Source organism: Poeciliopsis prolifica, unplaced genomic scaffold (genome assembly GCF_027474105.1).
Source record: "Poeciliopsis prolifica strain line A6 unplaced genomic scaffold, Auburn_PproV2 SCAFFOLD002, whole genome shotgun sequence".
NCBI lineage: Eukaryota > Metazoa > Chordata > Actinopteri > Cyprinodontiformes > Poeciliidae > Poeciliopsis > Poeciliopsis prolifica.
Genome location: NW_026562377.1, coordinates 4,968,507 through 4,984,966, shown reverse-complemented (window position 1 = coordinate 4,984,966; position 16,460 = coordinate 4,968,507). Strand labels below are relative to the sequence as shown.

At 37.9% G+C, this 16,460-nt stretch overlaps 2 protein-coding genes across 6 annotated transcripts; both read right to left on the bottom strand.

Moving 5' to 3' along the window:
* Positions 1–839: 839 nt before the first annotated feature.
* Positions 840–9,470, bottom strand: LOC129374011 (circumsporozoite protein-like). 2 transcript variants are annotated; one of them, XM_055052204.1, is made up of 4 exons: positions 9,317–9,470; positions 2,265–2,337; positions 1,979–2,166; positions 840–1,901 (listed from the first exon to the last, which is right to left on the bottom strand). In XM_055052204.1, the coding sequence occupies exons 2-4, from the start codon at positions 2,329–2,331 to the stop codon at positions 1,320–1,322; spliced, it is 837 nt and encodes a 278-aa protein (XP_054908179.1). In that variant the 5' UTR covers positions 2,332–2,337; positions 9,317–9,470; the 3' UTR covers positions 840–1,319. The 2 variants fall into 2 exon arrangements, with proteins under 2 accessions (XP_054908179.1, XP_054908171.1); XM_055052196.1 differs by having other exon boundaries at positions 841–1,901; positions 2,265–2,397.
* A 3,824-nt stretch (positions 9,471–13,294) lies between these two features.
* On the bottom strand, positions 13,295–16,301 carry LOC129374026 (uncharacterized). 4 transcript variants are annotated; one of them, XM_055052217.1, is made up of 4 exons: positions 15,853–16,301; positions 14,361–14,493; positions 14,075–14,262; positions 13,295–13,997 (listed from the first exon to the last, which is right to left on the bottom strand). In XM_055052217.1, exons 2-4 carry the CDS (start codon positions 14,425–14,427, stop codon positions 13,533–13,535), a joined length of 720 nt encoding a protein of 239 aa, XP_054908192.1. In that variant the 5' UTR covers positions 14,428–14,493; positions 15,853–16,301; the 3' UTR covers positions 13,295–13,532. The 4 variants fall into 4 exon arrangements, with proteins under 4 accessions (XP_054908192.1, XP_054908206.1, XP_054908200.1 ...); XM_055052231.1 differs by having other exon boundaries at positions 14,361–14,433; XM_055052225.1 differs by having other exon boundaries at positions 15,896–16,301.
* Between the last annotated feature and the right edge of the window lie 159 nt (positions 16,302–16,460).

Genomic DNA, 16,460 nt, shown 5'->3' with positions numbered 1-16,460 from the left:
ATTCCACACTCATGAAATTCTTTACTTGGTTGCTATCTCTAAAATACGTTTTTATGTTGAACACCAGGCATCTCACCTCTTTCCCACAGTTTTTCACTTTGTTTCATGATTGCAGTGGATTTTATAATCAGTGTCAAAAACCAGCACAGAGTCTGAAGCGATGGAGGAAATTTACGTCAATATGGAACCTGTTGGACAAAGTGCATCTAATAACACAGGTAGTTACAGAGAATTCTAGTATGTATTTAATTTCATTTTGCTTAGGTTCAGGTTTTTGTTCAGGTTGGAGCAGCTTCAAAGAGGCTCTGCCTCGGGGTGGCTATACTTTTGGCAATCCTGAATGGTTTACTTTTGACTGAATGCATCGCCCTCAGTGTACACAGTGGGTTTCTTTCTAGTCATCTAGAAAGAAACCCATGTTTCTTTCTAGACGAAAGAAACATGGGTTTCATGTACTCATGTAAAATGAGTATGTTTTATGTTCTGTCATAAGAAATGTGATCAGTTCTTTTCTGAAATCAAACTCATAAAATAGCAAGGGTTTAAAAAAGAATAAAGCTTGGTGACTCAAAGTGTTGCAGAGAGCTGAGACATTACAGGATGTTACATGAGTTTGAATTATTTTCAGCAATGGTTGCATTTGCAGCCATTTAGGATAGCATGCTTCCTCTTTTTAAACTATTTACCAAACAATTTACTGTTCAGCATTACCTCAGTTTAAATTCTACAGGCATAACCAAAGTCATAAAACTATTTTATAAATCTTAAGTGAAAAGAGGATGCAACTTGTTTTTGCAAACATATTTGTTGATTTTTTTTTCCATCTCATGACATGACAGCAGATTTTTCTGACATCAGCAACATTCTGACTGAGCAGAACAGCAAGGAGGCAGTGACTCAGGAGGAGTGAAAAACTCTGACCAACCCACAACAATGTTGTAATTAAAGGAAATTTACAGTTTTTAATAATAAAAATGTTTAAAGTAATCTGGTCAACTGCAATGAGGTGCATAAAACTGATTTCCTGAGTCAAGTAGAAACAATGAAATTCAGTAAAATACATTGATTTTGTTATTGGACTTGTGTTTTTTATTTCAAACTGATTAAACAATTATACAATGTTTATAAGAAAGTTAATATACAAAGAAACTTAAGGTCATATTCAACTCCCATCACTTTTATTTGAAGCATTGACAGTGAATTTACTGGATAAAGTTAAAATTAAATACAATTACATGATTACAACTGATCTGATGAACGTAAATGTTTGCAAATATTTTCATTTTTTGTTAGGAATTCAAACCAGCAGGGGAAGGATTTTAAAATCCATCTGGGGTTTGAGGATTTTGAAACCCAGCAAGATTTTCAGAAAGATTTTCAAAGCCATCAGTAGTTTGAGAAGGATTTTGAAATTCATCAGGATATGCAGGAGGATTTTGACACTCATCAGGATATGGAGGAGGATTTTGAAACCCAGCAGGTTTTGGAGGAGGATTTTGAAACCCACCAGGATTTTGAGGAGGATTTTGAAACCCACCAGGATTTTGAAATCCACCAGGATTTTGAGGAGGATTTTGAAACCCACCAGGATTTTGAGGAGGATTTTGAAACCCACCAGGATTTTGAGGAGGGTTTTGAAACCCAACAGGATTTTGAGGAGGATTTTGAAACCCAACAGGGCCTTGACCGGGGTTTTGATAACCAACAGGAAGTGGAGCAGAGTTTTGATTAACCATCATGACAGGATTAGCCTGCACATTGAGCACAGTTGGAGATTGAGGCATCTGGGGCTGCTGCACCACAACAACGAGAGGAGTATCATCCTTTAGTTCACGATGCATCTGACACCAGGAGCACCAGACACAGCAACAGGAAGCAACCAGGTCGGTATAGAGGGAACCCTTAAAGCAAACACATTAAAACACATTAAATCATTGCTTCTCAAAATAAGGTCAGGTGAGTCTAAAATATTTCATACCTGTAAGCCCCGTTTGACACGAATGGAAGCCCTCAAAGCTAATGCTGCAGGGGGGATAGTGAAAGGAGTCCCACCCAGAGGAATTGTACAACAAGTCAGGATGTCACATAAAGGCAGACAGGGGTTCTCTCCAAATCTTCTTGAAACAGTGCAGGCAAGGCAAGGGCAGCACCAGCAGCCATAGCAACCTGGGGAACATATAAACATAGTGATTCCTAGCAATAAAATGATACAAGATGACTGGAAGACTCATTTAATTTAAAAGAGACGAGAGAATGAATCTTACAAGTACTGACATCTTCAAAGCAGTCAAAGAGACCACTCTTCCATTGTTTTAGGGGAGTTTCTGTCATCTTGTCCTGAAGTTTTGTGTGACCAGAAAAACTCAGTCAGCTCTAAAGTTTCCTGGTATGCAACACCTGAATTGATATGTTGGAGAAATTGTGATATTATTAATCAATTATTTGTTATTCTCATTGATCTTTATAATGTATCTTTAATTGATGCTTTCCTTAAAGTTAATCTCATTATAGAATTAAGAATGTTTCTTGTATTGTTGATTTACTCTGATTCTTTTCTCAGAAGGCCTCACTGACAGAGAGCAGAAACAAAATCTTCCTGCAGGTTTACCTCTTGGTGAAGAGCTCTGCTTCGGTTGAGTTGCTGGCCTCCAATAAAACCATCATTGCTAAGATCACTACATATTTTATTAATCTTTGTGCCTGGAAGGACATTATCTAGTACAGAATGATTGTGTGTTAGTTAGTGAATAACATTTGACGCTGTAGCTGTTTGCCCCCTCCCTTTAGAGCTACAGCGTCCTTGTGATTAGGGATCCTAGAAACAATAAAATAGAGGAGCAGACAAAATGTGCTTCAGAGCGGTATGAGATTGTAACTGAAGCACATCTCTGTCCGTTCTCCTCGCGAGTGAAAAAGAATCTAACTCTTTTGTCTTTTCTGTCTTTGTTAATGTATGTTTAACAGGTGTTAACCCTAACATTTTTGGTCCTTCGAGCCGGATGTCATATACTGGAAAGATTCCGGCAGGTGTGGCGGACCCCAGTAAGACCGTGCGCACGGCAAGAGAACCTGTTAAAGGACTGGGCTCGGCCTGCCTGCTGGGATCTGAAGGTTGACGACACTCCAGGGAAAGACAAGAGAGGGTGAGTGATTCTTCTTTAAAAAGTGGCGAATGACGTTTTAGAGAGTAAGTCATTCTTCTGTGTGAGAGAAGAGTGACTTCTTCTTTGACTGAAGGTTGTTGCGCGCACAAGTGAAAACCCTGTCAATTCTAGACTCTAACAGGTAAAAGTAATGCACAAAATCCGTGGATAGGCTAACGGAGCCTGGTGCTTCAAGGCTGGAGGCCTTGTCCTGTTCTGGGGAACCAACAATTGTACTATTGTGGGCAATGATAGCAGCCCAACTAATACTAGAACTGTTCTGGGTAATAGCAGCTCAAATAACTAATACCAGCACTGTTCTGGGTAATAACAGCATCTCAAATAACAATTGTACTATTGTGGGTAGTAACAGTAGCCCAACAAAATACCTGCACTGTTTTGGGCAGTAACAGCAGCCCAATTACTAATTGTACTATTGTGAGCAGTAACAGCAGCTCAACTAGTACCTGCAGGCTAAACGGATTGCGGAGTCCGGCGAAAACAGGCGCTTAAGTTCCGTATCAGTATGTAAGAGATAAAAATAAAAAATGAAAGAAAAAAAAATAAAATAAAATAAAATAAACTAGAAAATAAGGGTTGGTAAACCTTACCTCGCTGGAGGTCTTGTAAAACCCTACTGGGACGAGGACTTGCAAACCTCACCTGGTTCGGGTTTTGCAACCTCACGTGGTTTGAGATCTTACGAACCCCACCTGTTGTGGGAACGGGGCCCGACGAATACCCGTGGTTAAATGGACGGCGATAACAGGCGCTTCAAATCCGTGAAACCAAAAAAAAAAAGGTGTGTATGTGAGCGTGATTGGAGGTATAAATACCACTTGGTATTTTATCTCATGTAAAACAGTAGGATTGTGAGCAGCAAACCTCTTGTGGATGCACAGGCAAGAACTCTCCACTCGAAAGAGTTGAAGTGAGAGTTACCACAACAGGTCTTTTCAATTGCTGGCCTACTGAATCAGATCTCCAGTTTCTAGGACTCCCTAGGAGTCGGCAAAACTGGTCCAAATTTAAATAAATAAAAAAAAGGGAAAATGAATAAGTAAAAACTAAGCCAACAGACAGTCTAAAATCAAACGACTGGAAGGTTATTAAAGATCAGGATAAAATAAAACAAAAAACAAATTTAAATAAAAAATTGTACGAGGAAGGGTATGATGATGTACAATTTTGGTTAGAAGTAGCGCAAAAAGGAGATAGTGGGGAGAAAGAAATTACAAAAGAAAAGGAAAAGGATCTAGGAGCCTTTTTCCAGGATGAGGAACAAGTGTTTTATCAGGAGAGGAGAGGAAAAGAAGGCTTTAGGGGGAGAGGTCAGAACCTTAGAGGTTTAAAAGGGAGACGGGGGAGAGGAAACTACAGGCACAGTTACTCAGGGTGCTGGTGTTGCGGGCAGGAAGGACATTTAGCCAGAGATTGCCCGAGAAAAAAAGAAAACAAAAAAAAAAAAACACAGGACAGTCAGCATGATTAAGATCAGAGAAATTGGGGAGTGAAGAGGTCCAGTTAAATTCAGGATTTACTTTCTATGGACAGCATAAGACCTGAAATAACTCTCCTAATAAATGGCAAACCTGTAAATTTCCTCTGTGACACGGGTGCATGTAGAACAACATGTAGAGAAAACATTCTTGGGGTAAAATATTTGTGGTGAAAATGTCAAGATCAGCTACAGGAATAAAAGAAGGGGACTTCTTTGTTGTCCAGGGACACAGGGAACTGTATTACTTTTATTCATTGGATGTGCCCAACAAACCCCCACACAACACTGCACAAACACTTCTGGCAGAGGGGCATAAAGCCATTTCTGCCCTACAGGATCAAAAGTCTCCTGATGATTTGCATGTCACACTTTGGTTCAAAACAGTTCCTGGGCCTGATAGGAACTACGAAGCCAGACTCAACAAGGTCACCCCAGCCAAGATAACTGTGACCTATCTGTACACAGACAAAACATGTGCCTGATCCACACACATTGTTGAATTCTCTTAGATCAGATGCAAAAGTATTCACGGTTGTAGACATCAGTAAATGCCTTTTTCTCAATACCAATTGAGAAAGAGAGCCAATTTTGGTTTGCTTTTACTTTTGAAGGGAAAAGATACACATACACCAGACTACTTCAAGGCTACTGTGAAAGCCCTACAATTTTCTTTCAAATAATGAGTGCAAGTATGTAAACTTTTCAACCCCCAGGAGGGAGCCAAGTTTGTTGTACATAGATGATGTTTTGTTAGCCTCTCCAGACAGGGAAACCTGTAAGCAAAACACTTTAGCGCTTCTGCAACATTTAGCTAAAGAAGGTCATAAGGTTAACAAAATAAACTTTAACTGTGTAAACGACAAGTAAAATATTTGGGTCATAATTTGAGTGAAGGAGGATGAACCTTAGCGGAGGAAAGAAAAACGACAATTCTCCAAGCTCCCAAACCACAAACAAAAAAAAACAAATGATGTCCTTTTTGGGGTTGACTAACTATTGTTGAAACTGGGTGCCTAATTATGCAGAAATTGTGACAGCTCTGAATAAATTAATGTATAAAACAGATCTTAAAAATGTCTTCTTTGTTGTGGGCAGATGAAGCAGAAGAAGCACTTTGCAAACTAAAACAGGCCCTCGTGTCAAGCGCTGCGTTAGCGTTACCAGATTATCAATAAAAAAAAAAAAAAACTTTTGTTCAGATGGTGGATTGTAAAGGTCATGTCATGACCTCGGTGCTAGTCTAACAGCATGGTGATAAAATGAGACCAATAGCATATTTTTCTTCAAAACTTGATAGTGTAGCGTGTGCCTTACCACATTGTGTGAGAGCTGTAGTTGCTGCTTCTATGGCAGTAGAAGTTAGAGCTCCTATAGTTCTTTTTCACCCATTAACATCAAAAGTAACACATGCAGAATTATTAAAAGAATTATTACAAGTCGTGCACCTACCAAAACAACTAGCAATCTGTAAATGTGCGGCGCACACTGCAGGGACAGATAAGGTGTCCCTAGGGAATGCTTTCGAAGACAAAATAAAAAAAAAAGCAGCTGAGGGAGAGATAAATGTATTACATGTGGATGAAAAAATTAAATTTATGAAAGAAACTTTAAGAGACATGCAACAATTAAGTCCTCAAAATGAAAAGGATTTATGGATAAAAAATGGAGCAAAATTGGAAAAATTATATGAAACTGAACCTACTTTACCAAGAAAAAGATGTGTATAAATGGGCTGCAATATTGAGCCATGGCGTTTTCGCATGTCTCAACAGGGGGGATGGTAGGATACATCAACATTACACTACTTATGGATTTATTTCTTATTTAAAAAAATTCTGTAGGACCTGTTTGATATGTGCAAAACATAACTCTCAGGGCAATCTAAGATCACTTAGAGGAAAGTTTCCTACTCTGCAATATCCATTTCAAGTAATGCTCATGGACTTCATAGAATTGAATAAAAGTGAAGTATTGTTTAGAAATAATTGATGCTTTTCTAAATGGTTTGAACATTTCACTAAAAACCCAGATGCAGCGGAAAAGCCAACTTGGATACATTTAACACACTGTAAAAAGGTCATTTCATTTCAGAAGTAATTAGAAAGCGAGCTCGGGACGCTCACCGACCTACAGGGGAAAGTCCAGCGTACAAAGGGGGTTAAACCGAATAGTTTTTCCGTCTCAAAACTGGTGAAGATTGTCCACAACCCTGTAGTGTCTTTAGGAGCAGAACGGACTTGCACATTAATGAAAATAACAAGCGAATATATCTTTTTGTTTTTATCTGGGAACAATTCACGTCACGAATAAAAATGTTTTCTTGTAACACTGTTTACAGAATGAGGATGAGTATTCAGGTATGTTTTCCACCTAGTTCTATTATCTTTTTTTTTTAGTCTGCTGGGCAAGCATGACGTCAGCAAAATACAGAGATTAAACTTGATGTATGACAAATGATGTTTTAACACTGGACTGTTCTCTCTGTGAACAATGAATTTAACCCTGTCTTTCGTGCAGATGTCTGGTGGTGGTGCAGTGGTGACAAAATTTTTAATAGATTACCTAGGAAGGTAACAGGGATGTCTGCATTAATTTCTTTATTATTGCCTGTTTCTGTTTATCCAATGACTGCTGATCATCTAATTCATGCTTAACTGATGTTGTGCCTCAGCAGTGACGTCAGTTGCAGAAGCGAGACCTGACCTGGAGGAACAATGATCCTACATACATCGATGCCATTGGTGTTCCCCGTGGTGTACCAGATGAGTATAAATTGGCCGACCAAACTGCAGCAGGATTTGAGTCCACAATTTGTTGGTGGTGTACATTAAACAAAAACGTTGACAGAATCAACTACATCCATTACAATGTACAAAAAACTGGGCAACTGGACACAGGCAGGCTTCGAGGCGGTGCATGAGCAGCTGGCCGCTACATCACTGATGGCTTTCCAGAACCGTATTGCACTTGACATGGTGCTGGCTGAACGAGGGGGAGTGTGTGCAATCTTTGGTGAAAGATGCTGCACTTTTCTACCCAAACAACACAGCGGCTGATGGCAGCCTGACGAAGGCCATTGAGGGGCTCCGTACCCTTAATGGTAAGATGAGGGAGTTCACTGGAGTGAATACTTCCAGGTGGGACGACTGGATGAATGTTTTTGGAAAGTACCGAACCCTTGTGTCCTCTGCTTTAGTGTCGATGGCAGTCTTTGCTGCCATTCTAACCTTGTGTGGATGCTGTTGTATTCCTTGCCTGCGTTCTTTGTTTAATAGTCTCATCACTACAGCAATTTAGCCCATGGGGAACCAGATGATGCCGATGTATCCCTTATTGGCGAGAGAACCTGAGTCTGACAGAGAAAGCTCTGATGAGGACTCTTTTGATGTGTTTCCTGATTCTAAGTTTTGGACTGAGTATAAACTTGAGTGTAAACATGTTTGCTTTCTTAAAAATGAACTCCTAGTTGAAAATTGTTTGAAGTGGCTGTTTAGGAAGGATATGAGAATTAGAACAAATATTTGATAAACAGGGGGGAAATGTTGGAGAAATTGTGATATTATTAATCAATTATTTGTTATTCTCATTGATCTTTATAATGTATCTTTAATTGATGCTTTCCTTAAAGTTAATCTCATTATAGAATTAAGAATGTTTCTTGTATTGTTGATTTACTCTGATTCCTTTCTCAGAAGGCCTCACTGACAGAGAGCAGAAACAAAATCTTCCTGCAGGTTTACCTCTTGGTGAAGAGCTCTGCTTCGGTTGAGTTGCTGGCCTCCAATAAACCATCATTGCTAAGATCACTACATATTTTATTAATCTTTGTGCCTGGAAGGACATTATCTAGTACAGAATGATTGTGTGTTAGTTAGTGAATAACATTTGACGCTGTAGCTGTTTGCCCCCTCCCTTTAGAGCTACAGCGTCCTTGTGATTAGGGATCCTAGAAACAATAAAATAGAGGAGCAGACAAAATGTGCTTCAGAGCGGTATGAGATTGTAACTGAAGCACATCTCTGTCCGTTCTCCTCGCGAGTGAAAAAGAATCTAACTCTTTTGTTTTCTGTCTTTGTTAATGTATGTTTAACAGGTGTTAACCCTAACATGATACAAGTAATACAAGACATGGAATATTTAATTTTCACTTTGTTATACCTAAAGGATGAAGTTGAGACCAAACTAATGAAATTCCTTGTGTGACTGTCAAGTTTCCTTTTTTCCAGGAGATCACTGGTAAGATAATGCTTTCAAAAAAATTCCCTGCATAAATTATAAAAGTTCTTCCAAATTAATGCATTTGTCAACATTTCAAAGGTGAAATATATCTTTGCTGAGTTCATTCAATCTAAAATTTTAGCAGTATTTGAAATAATTGCTACCTCTCTATATTATGTAAAAGCGGTTTGATCATATAATACATTTTTATTCATAAATATCCCAACACTTTTATTAGGTGATAGTTCTAAACATGCATTGTTGCTGTCATTTATTAGTGATGGCATTCAATAAGGTCTTGAGCACTAATGAGGGCAGTCAAACCTGTGCTGCAATATATTATTGTTTGCTGTGTATGGAAATAGCTTTGTGTCTTGCAATACAAAATACTTAATAATAAGAAAATTTATGTATTAAAAATACATTGGACTTTAATAATCAAATAAAGTTTTACCTGATGAATCTGCAGACTGTGGTCCAAATCTTAGTTATCCAAAATCCAGCTATTGCTTGGAGGTGTGTGGATAGATAGCTGGTTGTGTAAGGTATGGTCTTTCCTGACTCATTCTGAACATTGAGGAAATGTGGATGCAAACTCTAAGCTTTAAGTTTTGGAAATATGCTAATCTTTCTGAAATATTTTGGGACTGTAAACATTTGCATACACACTACAGTTGCTTCCATTCATTTGCCATTTGACTTGAACAAGTTGCTTTCTGGAGTTTCGCTTAAAACTCCAAAACACAAAATGAGCTGATACTTATTTGATTTATAACTAAATCAGTGTCTACTGGTGCTCAGTGGAATGGTTGTCTTGCAATCTGAAAGTTGTGGGTCTGATTAAATTTTCAATGTGACTAATGTCAACGTATCACTTAGCCCCTCGTCTACTGGTTAAGTTTATTGGTGTATAAAATATGTGTGTCACTCTAGTGTGAAGCACTTTTAGTGGATTGGATGTTTAGTCAAACACTGTATAAATTTAATCCGTCTAGATCCCTCTACATTTGTGTCGATAGATTCAGACATGGACCTGTATCTTTTATCTTTGACTTTTGTTTTTAATAGTATATGACAAAATGCTTGTTGTTTTTAGAGAAAACTTTGACAAACTCATCTAGGGAAATTATGTTAATATTTTGCTCACTTGTTGTGCCCAAGTGAAGGCACAGTAGTGGTTTTTGACAGACTGAAGACTAAGCATCAGAAACCTAGTATCAGTTGTAAGGCTTTTGTGGTACTCTTTCTTTTCTCGGCCAAGTGTTTGTATATTACCAGGGTTAGCAAAGCTAAACTCTATATGGAAAGCATGAGACTTGCTCCAAATATCAATTGAGTGGCATGCTTCCAGATCTCGTTTAAAATCATTATTTTCCACCATGGAAAAAAATAGTTTAACTAAGTGAAGTAAAATTGGAAAGTAATGTGATATTCTTGAACATGTGTAAATTTTTGACAAATAAACTGTTCTTTCGCAATATTTAATTTTCACTTTGTTTTTCCTAAAGGATAAAGATATGCCAGAAGGCGCAATTCTCACATGGGTTCATGATAATGGCAATGGATTCATGGATCCTTTCATTTATTGTTTTTCTTCCCCAATTAAAAATATAAAACAAGAAAGAGCTTAGAAGACTTTCTCAAGACACCTGAAATTTTAGTTAACATGCTTCAGACTATAATAAATGTTCTATTCACTGAGAATATTACACTTACAACATTTTTCATTCACCTTTGAACAAGTGTTTAATCTATTTGAATAGCACCAGCACTACTTTTTCGCACTAAATACTCTGTTTTTAACATGACAACAAACTAGATCACCTGAACCAAGCCCACATGTAAAGATGACATGCAAATCTGCAGGCAAATAGGGATGCTGTTGCTGGGACACGGTCCTGTTCAACTTTTAAAATAATGTTGATATTGTATTCAGTCTTCCACAGACACTGTATTATATTAAAGGAGTTCAAGAGAGAATTTTAGCGGCTTTGGCTTAAACTGCATTATGATTTAAAGAAAATGTTCACTTTCCAGCAGATAAATTCATTAGTTACTTTTTGTCACTGTTTTCCTAATTTAAAACTATAAAGTGCCATAAAAGGTTTATTTGCTATAAAAATGCACAAATACCTGCCTTAAAATGCCAAAAAAAAGGGAGAGAGTTCCTTTCTCCAAATCATCCAAAACCAAATAAAAAAAAAGTAAATAAATTACCGGTCACTAAATTTCCAGTGACACTTTCAATTAAACACACTAAACCTTTATTTCCCATATTAGGTTAAAAAACTGTTTGCTCTTGTAATGTCACAATGTTAAAACTTTTCCAAAGTAAAATCGTTTTCTGAAATCCTTCATTTGTTTGGATTATTACCACATAAGCTAAGTAACCAAATTATTAGTTTACAATTAATTTACTTTATTTTTTGCTAAATTATTTGAAATATTTAAAAAGTCAAGACAGAACTAGCTGGTTGTCAAATTTGGTTCAACATTCATGGACAACTTGTGTCATTACACTGAAAACTGTGGGCTCCCATTTGTTGGATTGTCTAGAAAACACTGCCACCCTGTGTTCATTTGGCAAAATTACAACAACTCTTCCTTTGGAAAACTTCCTTAGTTTATTGAATATCCCAACATTACAACTACTTTATGATTATATACATACTGCAAAGAATAAAAATTTGACATTTCCTATTATTATTATTCCCGCTGTTATTATTATCGTCATACTTTTGTGTAAATTGTTTATATTTTGATAAGAAATAGTATAAGATACAAAAGAAATGAGACGTGTATTATGTAAACACATATTTCCTACTTTTACAGTAATGTAGATTAATTTATTTTATGCACACAACTGTGTGCAAATACCTCTCAATAAGTAATTTATATTTTTTTAATATAGGTTTGTGAGCACAATCAATCAAATCTGACCGCTGGATAAAGGGGATATACTGTATTGAGCAGAAGCTACATAATGATGAACAAACTGTATCTAGACTGTTGCAGATTTCTGCCCAGGTCCCTCTTGAAAATAATATCTAGGTCTCCACTGGGTTGACCTGGTTAAATGAAGGAAATAAATTGTAAAAAATAAATAAAAATCTATGGAACACATTACTTAACCAATGGTTAAAAATTGCTCACCTTTTCAAAGCAGCTCTCATTATAAACGTAAAGTCAGAAAATTGAGGAGCCAAAAAACCACCAGACACAGTTACTGTATTTTTCTACACACTATATTAATGTTTATTTTCATTGTTTAAAACACTATATAGACAGCCTTCTGTCAAAATTTAATCAGAGGAGTGATTGATGACTGGTTTATGACCCTAACATACTTAGCTTGCAATTTGCCAGTTAGCTTCCCAGTCTGAATTTCTGGGCAATGTCTTGATTCAGTCAATTCCTCTATCCTGCACCTCCTGAACTCCGATATTCTACATCCACTCTGTGAATGTTTTGCTTGCTTGTCTTCAGCATGCTTTGAAGGCAGTATCTGGTTTTTCTTACTTTAACCCGCCCAACTTACACCTGATTGGCATGTTAGCCTTTTGATTCCCTCCCAGTGAGGCGGTGCTTCACAAAGCAAATTGAAAACTTCAAGAATTTCATATTGTGTAAGATATTTAAGAACATTCTGATTCCACACTCATGAATTCCTTTTTGGTTACTATCTCTAAATCCGTTTTTATGTTGAACACCAGACATCACACCTCTTTCCCACAGTTTCCTGGAAGTTTTCAATGATGTCACTTAAGACATCAACAGAAAGTCTTAAGTGAAAAGAGGATGCAACTTGTTTTTGCAAACACGTTTGTTGATTTTTTTTTTTTCCATCTCATGACATGAGAGCAGATTTTTCTGACATCAGCAACATTCTGACTGAGCCGAACAGCAAGGAGGCAGTGACTCAGGAGGAGTGAAAAACTCTGACCACCCCACAACAATGTTGTAATTAAAGGAAATTTACAGTTTTCAATAATAAAAATGTTTTAAGTAATCTGGTCAACTTCAATGAGGTGCATAAAACTGCTTTCATTGTTTCAAGTAGAAACAATGAAATTCAGTTAAATACATTGATTTTGTTATTGGACTTGTGTTAGAAAAATGTATATAAGTTATCTCACTTTTTAGCTGTAACAACAGCAAACCTGCAGAACATGTTATTTTCTCCTTTTCTGTGGATTTGACCTTTCTGAGTATCTGAACTCTAAACGAAACCACACAGCATATTTTTCTTCTTTCCTGTCTAAACATAGTTAACCACATCCTTATCTGTTGGAAAATTTATGCTTAAGTGTGAAGAATTGTTTGCAAAACTAGTCTCGACCGGTTTTTCCCCCACCCCTGTGTTTTTTATTTCAAACAAATTAAACAGTTATACAATGTTTATAAGAAAGTTAATATACAAAGAAACTTAAGGTCATATTCAACTCCCATCACTTTTATTTGAAGCATTGACAGTGAATTTACTGGATAAAGTTAAAACTAAACACAATTACATGATCACGACTGATCTGATGAACGTAAATGTTTGCAAATATTTTCATTTTTTGTTAGGAATTCAAACCAACAAGGGAAGGATTTAAAAATCCATCTGGGGTTTGAGGATTTTGAAACCCAGCAAGATTTTCAGGAAGATTTTCAAAGCCATCAGTAGTTTAAGAAGGATTTTGAAATTCATCAGGATATGCAGGAGGAATTTGACACTCATCAGGATATGGAGGAGGATTTTGACACTCATCAGGATATGGAGGAGGATTTTGAAACCCAGCAGGTTTTGGAGGAGGATTTTGAAACCCACCAGGATTTTGAGGAGGATTTTGAAACCCGCCAGGATTTTGAGGAGGATTCTGAAACCCACCAGGATTTTGAGGAGGATTTTGAAACCCGCCAGGATTTTGAGGAGAGTTTTGAAACCCACCATGGCCTTGAGCGGGGTTATGAAAACCAGCAAGAAGTGGAGCAGAGTTTTGATCAACCATCATGAAATTTGGAGACTGCAGCATCTGGGGCTGCTGCACCACAACAACGTGAGGAGTATCATCCTTTAGTTCACGATGCATCTGACACCAGGAGCACCAGACACAGCAACAGGAAGCAACCAGGTCGGTACAGAGGGAACCCTTAAAGCAAACACATTAAAACACATTAAATCATTGCTTCTCAAAATAAGGTCAGGTGAGTCTAAAATATTTCATACCTGTAAGCCCCGTTTGACACGAATGGAAGCCCTCAAAGCCAATGCTGCAGGGGGGATAGTGAAAGGAGTCCCACCCAGAGGAATTGTACAACAAGTCAGGATGTCACATAAAGGCAAACAGGGGTTCTCTCCAAATCTTCTTGAAACAGTGCAGGCAAGGCAAGGGCAGCACCAGAAACCATAGCAACCTGGGGAACATATAAACATAGTGATTCCTAGCAATAAAATGATACAAGATGACTGGAAGACTCATTTAATTTAAAAGAGACGAGAGAATGAATCTTACAAGTACTGACATCTTCAAAGCAGTCAAAGAGACCACTCTTCCATTGTTTTAGGGGAGTTTCTGTCATCTTGTCCTGAAGTTTTGTGTGACCAGAAAAACTCAGTCAGCTCTAAAGTTTCCTGGTATGCAACACCTGAATTGATACAAGTAATACAAGACATGGAAATGCATGGTTTATTTTTCAGAAACAAATGGGGTTAATAGATTGGTTTAGAAGTATGATATGAATTAGATTTTGCTTAAGTTTAGGGTTAGGAATACGCTGGAATTGGTTACAGTTAAAAAATGTTTGGGTTCGGCATAAATGCAGTTACTAAAATGAATGAAAGTCAATAAAAGTCTTAATATGGATAAAAATACAAATGTGTGTGCATGTGCTTGTGTGTGTGTGTGGCATATGTGTGAGATGTGCATTACTGGCATAGGCTGCCTATGCCTATGATCCATCCAGGTATAACCCAAATCCCTTAGCCCCAAGACCTATTCCTTCCCACACAGAACCACACAACAGCCCACTAAGCCTTCGCCACCAAGACCCCTGGCCCACCCACCAGGCTAGAGATGCAGGAGAGGCACCCCCACCTGGCACACAGGCATCCATGTGACCAGGAGCCAGAGGAGGCCCCATTCTGCCCACACCAATCATCTACCTTATTATAACAGAGGATAATTTAACCTGTTGAGGAAACAAAGAAAGAAAGTAGGGTGCAAAAGCTAATCAGACTGTAGATCTTGTTAATTCTGTGTACATTTTTGACTGTATCTGTAAATGCTGGTTTTATGAAGTCTCACCAAATCTTCTGTCCTTTCGCAATATTTAATTTTCACTTTGTTATACCTAAAGGATAAAGATATGCCAGAAGGCGCAATTCTCACATGGGTGAGAATCTCTCCTAACACCTCTTCCTAAACTGTGCCATTCATTTACTAAAAAGGCTTTTGGGGCGCAGGCAACTCATACCCAGATGACAGGGGATCTCGGCAACAGAAAAATGAATATCCTTGGTGTGAAAAAGGCTGCATGAAGAAAGAATGCCATGCTGAGCCATTAAGGGGCGGGGCTTAGAACAGCAGCAGCATGCAGACGAAGAGAGAAAAAAGGAGTGAAAAAGGAGTATAGTTACTTTCGCATTTGTTCGTTTAACCGGCTGTTGTTTATTGTTACCTTCCTTGATGTGTGTGCGTGGAAATACAAGTAGCCTAAGTGATGTTAGCTGTTAATAATATTGTTTATTTAGCGGAGTATTTTAGTTTTACGCTTAATTAATAGCATGCTCTGTTCACGTGCACACTTAAGAGTTATACACGGTGGGTTTTGTGGCGTGTATGTAGAAACGTGATGTTTAGAATCATTGAGAGTGCAGTTATTCAGTATGTGTGATGTTATTTCAGTCATGTTATACAGACACTGATGCTGTATTGTTGTTTATTTTCTAGAACCACACACAAATACCAAAATAAAGAAATAAACTGCAAGTACGAGTGAAATCACCTGGAGTACGACTCTGCGTTCTTTGGAGTTCTGACCGACTCACCACAGTGTTCTGAAGATCCACACCAGCAAATTCAAGTTCTACTTTTTTCACTTGGGCACAATCTTGTCTTGGTGTGACGAATCCTCCTCCGAATGGGAACAAAGCAGAGTTGGTAGTTATCTTTCAAACGTTCCAAATCTTCATCACTTTTGTGATCTTTGTCCAGTCTCCAAACCCGTTGCAGTAATTCTTGTGATCTTTTGGGTTGAGTGTGGAGCCTCGGTCGAATTGGGAGCCAGAGTTGATGGGCATCGGGTCTTTCTTCCAGCGAAGTGTAAGCTTGTCTTGCCTCTGGGTGCGAAATTCAGTTTCTCTGTGAATATCTGTTCCCCCTGCGTCCGGAGCGCGCATTACAGCCAGAGAGGCGAATGAGGCGCATCTGATCATTTTCACGTTGCTTCTGATCGATTTCTCGGTCAAACAACTCATATAATCATGTCAAGGTTGTAACATTCAGTTTAATTGGCAGATGTTGTTTAAAAACAATTGTCAAATACATAAATAAACGAGGTCTTCTGACGCTGTGTTGTGTTTTTTTAAATGCAAGGAGAATCGCTCTTTTTCC